Source organism: Lutra lutra, chromosome 6 (assembly GCF_902655055.1).
Source record: "Lutra lutra chromosome 6, mLutLut1.2, whole genome shotgun sequence".
Taxonomy (NCBI): Eukaryota; Metazoa; Chordata; class Mammalia; order Carnivora; family Mustelidae; genus Lutra; species Lutra lutra.
The window spans coordinates 138,094,740-138,109,288 of record NC_062283.1 but is presented as its reverse complement, the minus strand read 5'-3'; the positions used below and the strand labels follow the sequence as shown (position 1 = coordinate 138,109,288).

Below are 14,549 nucleotides of genomic sequence, written 5' to 3'. Positions count from 1 at the left end.
TATTTCTGTGAAAGACTTTGGGTAAAACATGGCGTAGCTGAAGGGCGGCCCCTCTCAACCGGCCAATTCGGAGGAGGCTGGTGATGAGGATATGAACATCTGGTGGTAACAGGCACTAACTTCTTACTGTGGGCCACATCCTGTTCTAAGAGCTTTTCATGGATTTTTTAATTCTCACACTAATCCTATGAGGTGGCTATTTATTAGTCTCATTTTAGAGTTAATGAAACACAGGTACCATTTCATAGCCTCAAACTCTGGCCCCTGGGTCAAACCTAGCCCTAAAGTTTTACTGGAAAACTCGTACCCATTCATTGACGTAGTGTCTGTGGCTGCGTTAGAGCTCCAACAGCAGACCTGAGCGGTTATAAGGGAGACCTTAGGGCCCAGAAACCCTAACATTTACTTTTGCGCTCTTTATAGAAAAAGTCCACCAACCCCCAGTGTGAAGTACGGTTAATTCACCAATCATGGGGGGAAAAAAAAAGTCAAGAACATCTGGGCAGCTTGGAATAGAACTTCTACTCAAACTTTCTTAGCAAAAAATATCCTGTCTTTATCGGTCCCCTTTCATTCAGATCTTACCTGTTTCCTCTCACCAAAGTTTATCACCCAGCCTCAGAAAACAACAGGGTTCACAGAGTAGGAGTTCAGTAACTTACGGCTTCTTTCTCAGAATGGTGAACTTTGGTAGGTGGAGAGATTTCCAAGAAAGAAGAGAGAAAGAACAGCCCAAAGAAAGCTTTGACAGGCGTGAATTTCGTGAGAGGCTGCAACATTTTTGGCAGTTTCACAGGTATTTCTTCGCAAGTACCAATGACATCATTGTTGAAATTAAAAAGAAAGTTGGCCTTCTGTATTCTACATTTGGTATCACATATTGTTTTGGTTGAGCATCAATTGATTTTTCTATTTTTACCGGGAAGTTATGTCATAACTAACTATTTTTAGTAGACAGTGTCTGGTTCTGTCATTTATGGAACTCAACACACAATTATGCCTCAGAATCTTTTTTCTAAAGCTCTAAGAATGCATGTATTTGGTGCAGAATGTGCTCATCAGCAAATATTCCACTCTACTCTGAAGCATTTTAGATTAAAAGTCTAACCCAGGAAGTGGGCACTAACAACTCAAAGAACTTGGTATAGTCCCAGGCGGCAACATGGGTCCAGCTTTATAATATGTAAATCTGCCTTTGAAATAGTCATATTTTTCATCATTCATTGAGAATGTGTTAACATCTGAGGTGCGCTGGTTATTTTTACTTCATCCTTAAAAACCTATCGATAACTCAAAGTCAATTCATAACTCAATTTCCAGGGTACCTAATCAGGCCCATCAGCTGAGCCTGATTCATATAATATACGCGAACTTGTGTACTATCAAAGTGAACAGAACGTAAATGCCAGAGGCGAGACAAAGCCCATGGTTTTTCCCTAACTTTCCCCACCGTCCCCCAAACACCAGCCAACAGAGAACAGCATGGACAGTGGCTCCGAAGTTTGTGTGAATCCCTTGGGGACCTTCTACCATCCCTCTGCCGGGGTCATACCCCAGGACCTCAAAGTCACAGTCTCTGGAGGTGCGGCACAGGTATCAGTACCTGTCTGGGAAGCTCCCAGACACCAGCAGACAATTGTGATTAAGGTGGACATAGCCGGAGGGACTCGTCTGGATGGGTACACCTGACCTCAGCCAGTCAGGTCGCTTCAAGTCCGGCTCCAGTGTGGGGCTCTGGGGGGGCCGGGGGGAGTTATTAATACCGACCGGTGGTCGCGTGGGCACCCCATTCTTGCTTCGAACACAAAATTAGTGCATTGTTGCAAATACATAAAGGATTTTTAACACAACGAATATGGTCCTCGGGTTCCTCTTACGTGATGATCTGTTTCAACATTCACCCCATTTCTGCGGCTTAGGAGACAAAACATCCCGGACACCTGGCTTTGTTCATTATTTTGCAAGCCTATCTCTCCTGCACGACAAGCTTTACAAGAACCCAACAAAAAAGTCTGCCTTACCTCTACGATGCTTTTCAAGTCCTGCACGTAAGTCCTTTCGGTCTCTAGTATCTCCTGAACGACTCTATCCACATAGAGGAGCTTGGGGCTCGTGGCCGACGACGGGCCACCTGTCCTGCTTGCCCCGTGGGCTTCCATCCTCCGCGGGGCCCGGGGCGGAGTTGCTGCGCCCTCGTCCGTGCTCCGGGGCCCTGCGGGGAGGTCCCGCGGCAGCTCGCTGCTGGAAAACGGCCGGGCTGGAATCAGCTCCAGGTTTATGGCCCCGGCTTCCTTATCTTGGTGAAACAAGCCCAAGTGGCTGTTGGAGACTAAGGTCATTCTGCTGCCAAAGGAACCATGGCTGTCCCGGGAAGAGGCGGAGGACGACGTGGAGCCGAAGCTGACTGGCCGGTCGCTGTCGGACAGCTCCATGGCCTTGGGTTCCTGGGCGCCGGGACGCCTGGAGGAGGTCTTGCGGTCGGGAGTTCCTGTTACAGCTGATGGCACTTCAGGACACAACAGGTGCACATCTGTAGTCATTTAAAAAAAAAAAAAAAGAATAGCAACAACAAAAAAGACAAGGTAAGTAGTTTGAAGTGACATCAGACCGGGTTTAGAGGAGTTGAAAACCTAGCCCAAATGTATACACGGTCCAAAGCCAAAAGGTAGTGAGTTCATGACACAAAGAAATGCAAAGGCACCCACGACCGGTCAAGTTGCAAAGTCAGAGTTCCTCAAGCATCACCTGGGAGCACGAGAGAAATGCAAAGTCTCAGGCGCCACCCCAGACCTCCCGAACTTCACTCTGCATTTTCACAAGACGCCAGCGCCCTGTGGGCACCAAGAGAACAAGAAGCCTCGTAGCCGCGGCCTCAAAGCGGGATCAGCTGGAAAGACTGCGGCCTGCAGGTTGGTCCAGATCCACCCAATCAAAGGCTCAGCCATCAGGGTGCGAGGGCTCTGTAGCTTTAACAAGCACAAGGAAGTCTTCTGTGCTTAAAACACACCCTCTGTGATTCCCATGGAACCTCACGAGCACTGATCGACATTAGAAGTATTCCACTCTCATTCCGCAGAATTCGAAGCTACCCTCCTGGATCCTCCACTACTTACTGGACGCTGACAAGTTCACGTTTTACTTGGATACGACGGGAAAGAAAAAGTGTTGCATGGACAATAACCTTCTGATACTGGGCAACAAAAGCCAAACTATTAAGACCCATACCTTCTTTCAAATTTCCCTCTCAACACAACACTACTCTCAGTCTCTACTTGCAAGCCGACATCCCACTTGTGCATATGAGGTTACACTCTTACAGAGGATGCCTGATGAACTACAACAGTCGGCACACAAAGTTAGACAACGTGGCAGTGTGACTATACAATTAAATAATGTAGAAACTCAATTATGAGAAAAATGACCTATTCGTAAAGAGATAGGGCCGTTAGTGTTTAGAAGTGGGCGCAAGAAGAGACTAAGGGCAAAGTCAAAATGTCATTTAATATATGTAGCATTTAAATCTTGAAGCCCTGGGTGAAATTGAAACTCACAGAAGCCATTTTGGCGAAACACACAAAGTTCTGGTCTTCATTTGCGAGGCAGGACCAAGGTTGTTTTCCCCTAATGAGATCCCACGTGTATGGAACAATATACCTTGCAGTGAAGGGTGTGATGAATGAAGACAATGGCTTTGTCTTAACTGGTTATCTTACCACCAGGGCCCAAGTTGATGGGTTTTCTTAGAAAAATACAAGAGGGCAACTTATGTTTGGGAGTTTATAACAAAACACACACAATAAGAAGAATCTAGATGAATGATCATTTTTCAAAAGGAACGTGACTTTGGTTTGGTTCTATAATAGAGATTGTCAAGGAGCTGGTAGCGATGTTCCTAGAATCTAAAGAATCTGTACATCAGGTCTGTATTGTTCCACATCCTGACTTTCTCTAGATAGTTTATATTCATGGCCAATAGCAGTGCCAACTTATAATGCAAATATGACAATTATAAATATAGAATAAAAGAACTAAATTAGGCCAAGAAGCAGGAATGGTAAGAAATGCGTAGGAAATGAGTAATTTATCAGCATAACCACTACCACATGGTATAAACTTGCCACAAATTTTTAAAGCTTTTGCAATATTCTTTCTGCTTGCCCTATAACAACTTTATAGCCTATTAAATATGGCTTGGTTATAGTAGTTAAAATGCACTTGCCCTAAAAAGCCTGATCTAACTTGACTATGGCAAAAATCCAAGGACCAGCCAGGCATGTAGGTGTGCTTACAGCAGAAGACACTTGTCCACACTTGGGACTGGCGTTAAGAAAGTCCTAGGCAGTTGAAAGTAGAAACATACCCAGCAAGGTTTTTTTTCCCCCTTCATGATGGCATCCATCGTAACCATAACTATGAGGTTGATCTCACTTTCAGAAATGGGCACTAGGGGCGCCTGGGTGGCTCAGTTGGTGAAAGCCTCTGCCTTCAGCTCAGGTCATAATCCCAGGGTCCTGGGACGGAGCCCCGAGTCCGGCTCTCTGCTCAGCGGGGAGCCTGCTTCCTCCTCTCTCTCTGCCTCCTCTCTGCCTACTTGTGATCTCTGTCTGTCAAATAAATAAATAAGATCTTAAAAAAAAAAATGGGCACTACATTGAGAATTATATGATTATTCTTAAGCTCTCCAAGGTCCAATGAGGCAATGACTTAGTACGGAAAATAAACCGCATTTACTATCCATGAAAGCTAGGGTGTCTGGAAAGGCTCAGATCAAGCTACTCCCCAACCATCTGGACACACCTTCTCTCCAGTACGGAAAACTGAATTTCACAGTCATACAGCTCTTGGCACATATCTATTGTCATGATTGGTGCAAATGAACACAATAGAAGACTCGTTTCTTTACTTTTTGCCATGTTAGCCACCCAGTGCTGGGACTGAGGGATTAAAGGGGAACAAAAGTGGCCAGGTGTTTCAGAGGAGTCCATGCTGGGCTGCGAGGGATGATAGTGCTTTTTACACTTTCAAAGATAGGAAGAAGTAGGATATGAACTCAGATCAATAGGGGTCCATTCACAGATAAATCTTTTTTTTTTTTTCAAAGATTTTATTTATTTATTTGACAGACAGAGATCACAAGTAGGCAGAGAGGCAGGCAGAGAGAGAGGAGGAAGCAGTCTCCCTGCTGAGCAGAGAGCCCGATGCAGGGGCTCGATCCCAGGACTCTGGGATCACAACCTGAGCCAAAGGCAGATGCTGAACCCACTGAGCCACCCAGGCGCCCCCATGCATAAATCTTAAATGGCAGCATGAATTTGGGCCCTGTTCCAGGTAAGGCTTCCTATATTCTAATACCGGGCCATGTATTCTAGACCACTGGGCCAGCCTCTTCTTCAGACTGCCAACCAGGCTCTTTTAAAATAGATTATTTATTTGGCATCTGTAATATTTAACAAGCTAACTGCCCCAAATTAAGCACCTTCCAAAATTACCAAGGACAGAAGTGAAACATTTAATGCTAGGTCACATAATAGTATCTTAATATGAGACTACATTTGCTAATGGATCACATTTTTATGTTGATTCATTGCTTAGAAGAAAATTATAGTTTTCTCGCACAAGGAAATGGACCTCAAAAACTGCCTAGTCTTGCTCTCACCTCCCTTGAAATAATTTAAAATTTCCACCCTGTCTGGCTTATTCTTCTGAATACGGCACACCGGTCACTGATCTTTCTTTCCAGAGCACCCCTGGTCAACGCAGCAGCCAGTGGCCGCATGTGACCATCGAGCACTTGAAATGCTGCCAGTCCAAATGGAGACGTGTCATAAGCATAAAACATATACCAGATTTCAAAGACTTAGTACGAAACAAAAAAAGTACAAAACACCTCCTTAATAATTTTTACATTAGTTACACGGTAAAATAATCGGTTGGCATAATGGGTTGGATAAAACATCTTCTTAAAATTATTTTCACTGGTTTCATTTTGCTTTTTTTAATGTTGCTGCTGGAAAATTACAAATTTTATATGTGGCCTGCACTGCATTTTAGTTGTACAAGGAAGCCCTCTAGATCATTATATTGTTCTGTAAGATCTAAATCTACTTCCTTATCATGCAAATAATAGCAAATGGAGAGGTGCACACAATTCCCAGGTTGTCTTTTCTAACCCTCCTCTCATTAATACACCATATTGTTGAGTAATAAAAACAGAGCTGCAAGGCAGTCTCTGTACTAGATACTGGGGTAGTCATTCCCCTGGTAAATGGAAACACCCAGATGGAAGCTGCAGAACAAAAAAGCCCCTTTCTCTACCTGAGTGAAGGATGCTGACAGGTTGTATTAACATTTGGCTACTGTGATGCTTTGTTTTTCTTCTTATAACCTCTCTCCCTTCTTACCAAAACCCAAACCCTGGGCGATCTCACAGCACCCTCTGAGAACTTGCCCACCATTACTGATGGCCCCGTCAGTGGGTCTTCTGACCATGAATATTCTAAAATAAATGGGTTCAGCTGCCTGGAAGGCCTTGCTTGATCCATCTGACCCTTGGTAAACCCAGAGGTGGTGATGCCAGAAGCCCACATCGAGAGTCTTCATGGACTTCAAGGTCTTGGAGTCTTCATGATTCCTGGAGCCAGAAGTGCTGCCAGCCTCAATGCCATTAACAGACAGTATTCTTTCTTGTGTCATCCTCAGGAAAAAGAAAACAATGCCTACAGAGCTCCACTTAGGTATGCCTTCCCACATTTTACTTCGTGACTGGTCCCTCTCTAATTGTTTCTAAGTGAGAGAGCTTTAATTCTCGGCTCTTCTTTGTTTGCTTCTCAAACTTCCATCATTTTAATTGCTCTCCTTTGGAATGTCACTGTCAGAATCAAAAGCAGGACTTCTTGGCTCTAACTTGTCCAGGCTGATTTAGAGCGGAGGCGGAACTCTCCATGGCAAGTAAAGCCCAGGCTTCCGGTGACGGTGTTTACATGTTGAAGGAGGGGACGACAGAGGGGTCCCCAGCCGACCACTCCCTGTTGCAACCCCCAAGGGGAGCTTCACAAGGCAAAGCAGAACACTATGCATGGTGGGGGCTGATGCGTGATCAGGATTTCCAAGTTCTACTCATTGCCATTCTAGACTTCAAATACCTACTCCGAGTTCCTTGGCTGGGCAGTCACGGAAATCGAGAGAACGTGTTGTGCTCAAGACCAATGAATATCTAAAATTATGTAGTTCCTTATTATACTGCCTGTGAATTTCTCAAAAAGGGGAAACTGACAGAAACACTAATGTATAAGCAAAAAGTCCTTCTGTCATTTAATCCAGAGCCAGTCTTAGGTAAAGCTTCAGAGTTATAGACAAATAAAGCAAATGAAAAAAAAAAAAAAAAACTTTTTAGAGTTGAAGTTATAAGAAATACCCATTTCTACATGTCAAAGACAATACTTGGTATTTGAGGAGAGTCCTCCTCTGCTCTACACCTCGGAGATGATGGACAGCTCAGTAAATAAAAGGCCCCAGAAAGCAACATGTATTTCTACCTCTTGGTTTTCTAAAATACCAACATGTTTCTTGCATTAATGGCAAGGCCAGGGCTGCAATTCCACCTGTTCCTTAATGCTCAGGGTATTTACTCCTGGTAACATGTAGTTCTTTGGTAATAAAGAAGTTAAAAAAAAATCATACTACCACGTTAGTGTCTTAGTTTTGACAGAACTACGGCGATGCAAGATGCTAACATTAGGGGAAGCTGGATGCAAGATGCAAAGGAACTCTGGACGATCTCAGAAACTTTTCTGTAAATTCAAAAATTTCCCAAAGTACATAGTTTAAAAAACCATGTTCCCATAGAAGAGTCAGTTAAGTCAGTACTTGTACAAGAAGATCAAGAATGGGAAAAGATGTTTTGGAAAAATGCTCGTGTTCAAATAAGAGGCGAGAGGTTGAATGAGAAAACAAAAACAGAAATTCTTTCAAGCTCTCTAAGGTCTTTTACCAAACATTCAGGGAATTTATGAATGGATTCCCAGGCCGCTGGATGGAAACTAAGGGATACTGTGACTACTGTAGTTGATAATGCGGCTGATTTGCAAAGTGCCTCCGCTAAGTGGTGACTCTAGAATTTCTCCATTCGAGGGCACAGGCATGCCACTTGGGTTAAAAGGGAATTCCCTTAAGGCTTTTGATACAAATGCAGCTATTTTTACCTTTATGGTCAGCTTCAACGAGTAGAGTTTCAGCTGAGTACACCTCCCAGCCTTCCCACCATACATAACAGCATGGCGGTCAAGTTCTCCTCGCCAGTAGAAGATGTAAGTGCCCCTCTGGCGGTGTGTCTCTCAAGCATTCATCATCATTCCTCCACATTCCTTCCCTTTCCACGGGAACCCAGTTGGAGCAAGGACTTTGCCTGAATCATGAACATGGCACAATATAGAGGAGCTGACATGCTGGAAAAACCATGTGGTAGGACCACACTCACAGGGAGAGAGATGTTCGAGCAGCCCTAACTGTTCCGGGGGCCTTCTGTTTGAGTGTGTCCAGCTGAGGTCCCAGCTGTGTGGCTGAGAAGCTTCCGAGGCGACCTTGGCACTATCATGTCTGCCTGCATTTCATGAGTCCCAGATTCAGAACCCAGAGCAGAGCCTCTTCTGAACTCCTGACGCACAAAACCTGGAGAGATTATAAATTATTGTCATTGCTCCAAACCACTAGGCTTGGGAATGAATTGTTGCATAGCAAGAGATAACCTGAATTATCTCTCTCTCTCTCTTTTTTTAAAGATTTTATTTACTTATTTGACAGATGGAGATCACAAGTAGGCAGAGAGGCAGGCAGAGAGAGAGGAGGAAGCAGGCTCCCCATGGAGCAGAGAGCCCGATGCAGGGCTTGATCTCAGGACCCCAGGATCATGACCCGAGTAGAAGGCAGAGGTTTTAACCCACTGACCCACCCAGGCACCCCCTGAACTCTCTCTATTATGACAGATTAGCTTGGCCATAATATGCCATAGCTTTAACTTGGCATCAAAATTATCCTAAAAAAAAGAAAAAAAAAAAAACCCAAATCAAAACAAAATAAAGCCTCAAAGTTCATTCACATGTGTCATTACTTCTTAAAATTCTTAAAATTTTATAGGGGAGAAAAAGAAACAGAGAGGGCTCAAAGTTGGACTGTGAATCAGAGACTATGGTTTCTGATTTCTAGTCCACTATCCTTTGTGCTTGGATATAGATGCCTAAAACAGTAGCGCAGAAAAGGTGCTTAGAGATCAGGAAATACACTTAAACATAAGCTCCTCGCATAAAGCACAAGGTACCAACGTGCCGAAAGCCAAAAAGGCTTACACTGTGTGTGTGTGTGTGTGTGTGTGTGTGAGAGAGAGAGAAAAAATGAATAGGTACCCAACCGTATGTATAGAAAAAGCTCAGAGGATCAGCCAGAAATTAGTTTATGACATAACACTCTCTCTTTTTGTTGGAGGGTTTGCATTTGTGCCCTGGCTCTGTACCATCAAGGTTTGTACTACAGTTTTTGGGTTTCAGGTTTCCTTACGTGTAAGTTACATGGCCAGGCTACATGATTTCCTAGGTCCCAGCCAACCTTTGGGGTGCGAATCCACCCCTAAAATAAACAGCAAGTCCTTTCCTAGCTGGAATCACAGCATATGCAGTCAATGCAAAATAGCAATTTTCTTCTACATCCTACTAACGCCGGGTCTTGGATACTAACATGTAATTCACTGACTGCCAAGGCTATTAAGAAAAATCTCTATTTTTAATGTGGATTAAAAAATCTATGCTTCAGCTTCACTTTGAATAGCACCGTCCTGTTAGTGTGGAAATACTAGTTTCAGGGCAATAACTGAAAGAGGATAGCTATATTAAGGCTTTATCTGTATTGAACACACTCAGTTCCCAAAACATTTCCGCACAGTCGAAAAGGAGGCATTAGGCTAAATAACATTTTTTGGGGGGTGGGGGGTAGGCAGAAGGAGGAAGAAGAAGATGAGAAATTCAAGTGACTAACAATAGCACTCTGAATAAAGAAATCCATCCACAAAGTACACTAAACATTTTCTTAGAGAAAAAGAGGAAGAGAATTCTAAGTGTTAACAATAGAGATCTGAGCAAATACATCCATCTAGAAGGAACAATATAAAACTATTAAATGTCATGTCCTTTCAAATGCTGAAGGGTGTAGAAAGTGGTCAAAATATGCAGTTTGGTAAAATGCATGGCTTATATGTACAGTGTGATCCCAATTTTGAATGTAAAATGCCGCATTAGAAAAAAGATTGAAAGGTATAATAAAATATTAGAACTGGTTTTACCAGTAGGAGCACAGGTGATTTTTTCCCTTTCATATTTATCTATAAATATCACTTTTTCCTACATGTGTATTGTTTTTATACTCTGAAAAAAGTTACTTAAAAAAAAGCCACAACCTCAGTTTGTAACATTTAAATATTTTATATTAAAATAATTGATTTTTATGTTCAATGTGATTAATGGAAATGAATGCCATATATCTTCGAGATATATAACTATCACCATTAAAACACTATTAAATTACTATAACTATTTAAACAATAAAAATAAAATCAGATTCCAACATGCAACAGTGCTGAATACAACGCATGCCTCCTTTACCCTGACTATCCTAACAAAAATATTTCTTACCGATAAATACTCAAAATGGAAATTACATTTACTTCTTCCACTTTGGTTCCCACTAGACTTAGACTACATTTCACGACTACAGTTGCTAAGCCCCAAATTTGCAAACATTTATTCCAGCAACCCCCACCCCCACCGCACCCCTTTGCTCAGCCTGCAATAAATCTCAGAAAGAAAAGCATATTAAAATACTGGGCATTCGATGCACAACGACCTGGGATTTTCCTTTTCCCTCCAGAATCACAAACATCAGCTCTCTAGATATTTCAACCTAACTTTAAGTAAAGATCAGAAACCCAAACCCAAACAAGGCAAAAACCGTTTCAGGCCCCAGCTCAGATGGAGGAAAGGAAAAAAAAATCACCTTCAGGACTAATTCCATTGTTGGATAACTTGTTTCCATGGATCGCATTCAGAGCAGAACTGTTGTAACATATCCCAGCAAGCTGAGGTCCCTGTGCAGAGGAGAAGAGCCCCTGGGACGGGTTCTCCCCTGGGCGGACCATCTCCGGAGGCTCCAAGAGGGAAGGCACGAGTTTGTCCCCTCAAGAGCATGGATCCTTTGGGGACATTCACGTGGGCACCTACCTGTGCTCTCCCCAGGCCAAGCCACATCGCCTGTCTTCAGCTGATGCAGTGACCTCACCGGCGGCTCAGTCAGGTAAAATAAGAAGCCTTTACTAGTCTGTGCAGCTCCCTCCGTAGAAATATTGCATGAGTCAGCTTTTATCTCTCAAAACCCAACACACAAAGGCTTTACAAAAACCTGATTTGCAACTTTCTCACTGCCTTTTCCCCCCTGGTGTGCAGACCACAGACTTCAGCATCACCGAGAGCCTTAAATGAAACATGACATCATTCAATTGAGAAACGGGACAATAGACACCACTGTGGGTAACTTGAAAATGCACACTTCGCTGAGCACCACCCTGGGCCTGCCATTCTTTTGTGAACATCAAATACAACCCACGCTCGCCTAAAGCTGCTTGGGCTTTACCTTCCTGGCGCTGGCCACCATTCTCATTAAATTCCACAAAAGCAGCAAGATCTGGGGAGTGCTGATATTTTCAAGTTCACTTCCTGAATTATAAGTATGTTTCAAAGTAAACGGACACATCTCTAACTTAAGTTTTAAAGTGAAGTTGGTGGCAGCGAATTACACAGTTGGAGGAAGCCTGGCACTTTGTTTCCTTTAACGAGATATTTAATACAGTTTTAAGTAGGCAAAGTTAAACATGAATATATTTAGCTTGATTTTTTTAAAAGACAACATTTAGAAATCCATCTAAAGAAAAACACCTAAAATGTAAACTCGTAGGCATTTCTTAGAAAAACAGTCAAATTCTGTGATCTTATAATTCATAAATACGCAGTAGGAAAGACAGAATGTATGAACTCCAACACTTCAGTACAAGAGACTTCCAAATTATTTTGGATTTCGATCTCCTTAAGGCCACCTGTCCTTGAAACGCTATATGTATTTTTATAGAAAGACTCAAAATGTTCATATTTGAAAAAGATACTGAGTTCTTTAGATGAAGGGTCTTCAAAAGTACAAAATGTTACTGAAAATGGAAATGACGGCACCATGGAGTTAAAACTCAAATTATGGATTATGCCCACATATAGACACGGAAATCTAAACTCTTTCAAAGGATCAAAGTCCTTTAAATAGACGTTTCACTTAAAGCATTCGTTCGTGGTTATGGAAAATAACATTAGCTGATCATCTTTAATATAGCTATTCCTCTCATACCTATTAAGTGATTTCAAACTAACAACATAATAGGATAATTTGCTTGAATGCCTATTTCCTTTCAAATAAGGCTGAACATATGCAAGGCCACTTAAGTAAGCCATTTTGATGGAAATTGATCAGTCCGTTCAGAAGACAATTCTTGGAATGGTTTCTCTCCCACAAAATTCACCAGTTGGATGGAAATTACTGTATACAGATGCTGGCACGGAGTTTGCGGGGCAGGGTCCTTCCCTGGGCTGGGGGCCTCTCTTAAGCCTCCAAACCGACCTCCAGGGCATTCTCTCTTGCCCCCCAAACGACCTCCCCTAGACTCATGCCCAAGACCTCTGTTTTTGCTTAGCTAAGAGTCAGCTCAAATCTTAACAAGCTTCACCGAGTCTTCCACAGCAACTCCAGCCCCCTGTGCCTTCCACTCGTTAAATGGCTCTGTGGTACACGTAGAGTCTCACGCGGTCTCCTATTTAATTATTGTTTAATCGCCTTGCTTCTCCCAGGATTGTCAGCCTGGGGAGCAGGGAACCTTCCTCTCCTGTAGATTTGATCTTCGCGTGGAAGAAACCAAGAGCTAAATTCTTAGACACGGTAGGATATATAGAGACTCCTGGCAGGAACTCTTTGGAGCCTGGTGAGGCTCCTTGACTCATTTCTTCTGGGTCCACATTTTCACATCCCAAGTTATCATTTTTAGTTTCCATTTTCCACTAAAGCATTATTGTACTTGGAATTTTTTTTTTTTTGCCAAGAAACATTTTTTTTAAAGATTTTTTAAAATGTATTTTTGCGAGAGAGAGAGAGAGAGAGAGAGAGAGATAATAAGAATGGGGGAGGGCCAGAGGGAGATAGAGAAGACGACTCCCCGCTAAGCAGAGAGCCCGATGCAGGGCTTGATCCCAGGACCCTGAGATCATGACCTGAGCCGAAGGCAGAGGCTTTAACCCACTGAGCCACCCAGGCACCTGGCCAAGAAACATTTCTTAGAAGTCACTTCTGAAAGATGCTATGTACATTATAAGCAAAAAAAATGTCCACTGGGGATACCTGGTGGTCTGTAAGTGTCTCTGTGACCCGACTTGGAAGACAGCTGTGTGGGGACAGCACAGGGTGTATTTGGTTCCATGGGTCAGTCATTTGTCACTTCACCTGTGTTTTCTGTTTTAGCAAAATCATCAACTTAAGAAGGAAACACCATTCCTATCATTCACAAGTAACTGGAAGCAGTCTCCATCACACCTACATGGTATGGTTCATAGGAATTTAAGAATTTAGTCTTTTAAAATCTAGCTTTTTCAGAGCAGGGGGACACACACACACACACACACACACACACTATTTTTGCCTTTCTATTTATGCCAGTACCACATGTTTGCTAAATGAATTAACATAGGAACAGAGCACAAGGTCCCAGGAAGGACAATGCAGAGACCTAACAGCGAAGAGGAAGAGAAAAGGGAAGGGAAAGGAAGATTTCTTGAGTGACATTCAAGGTTCTTTCACACCTGTGAGCAGAGGAGCCTTCTGGGCCTCCGTGTTTTCTTAAGGCCTCTCTCTGCCCCACCTTCCTCTGCAAGGGTTTCACTTTCCAGTCCGTCCCATCTCTGAGCCCACGCATCGCTCGCACCAGCCGGTACCGGTTCCTACAGGTTCCCCGCCGGACTTCTGTGCATGGAGCGAGATACATCCCAGGGCAGGCAGACGGCACCAACACTAGCATCCTTGCTGCTTCTTCCTGTGTCGTTGATCTGCCAGTACTAACAGCACGGAAAAAGACTGCTCAGCAAAGTCTCCTGGAAGATGCTAGTCAGATGGGCCGCAGATGCACTGCACACTGATGCCTCGTTCGGCGAAAAAGATACTCTTCTTACTGGAAAGTGGCTTTTGTTGGTTCATTGGCAGCACTAGTTACACAATCAGGAAGAGCAGGAACGATTCCCAGTACCCCCGCCAGGGGTGGGGGCCCAGGAGTAAAAGAACAACACCCACAGAAGCCACGTCTACGGCCGGCGGGCAGCGACCGGCCAGCCAGCCAGCCCAGTGCAGTCCGCCCTTGTGGCCTAATTGGAAAAGGACCAGAAAGCCCCGCTATTTAAAAACATCCTTTCCCAGAAATCTGCCACAGG

General features: G+C 43.5%; 1 protein-coding gene across 5 annotated transcripts in view; it reads right to left on the bottom strand.

The window, feature by feature from the left end:
- Positions 1 to 14,549, bottom strand: part of PLEKHG1 (pleckstrin homology and RhoGEF domain containing G1) — a 218,103-nt gene that overhangs the window by 86,507 nt on the left and 117,047 nt on the right. For 4 of the 5 annotated variants that reach the window (XM_047733188.1, XM_047733185.1, XM_047733184.1 and 1 more), the window contains one exon: positions 2,022 to 2,530. In XM_047733188.1, coding sequence (XP_047589144.1) covers positions 2,022 to 2,432 — 411 coding nt within the window. In that variant the 5' untranslated portion in view covers positions 2,433 to 2,530. Of the gene's footprint in view, positions 1 to 2,021; positions 2,531 to 11,261; positions 11,303 to 14,549 lie in introns of those variants that run through there. The other variant, XM_047733187.1, reaches the window with a different exon arrangement.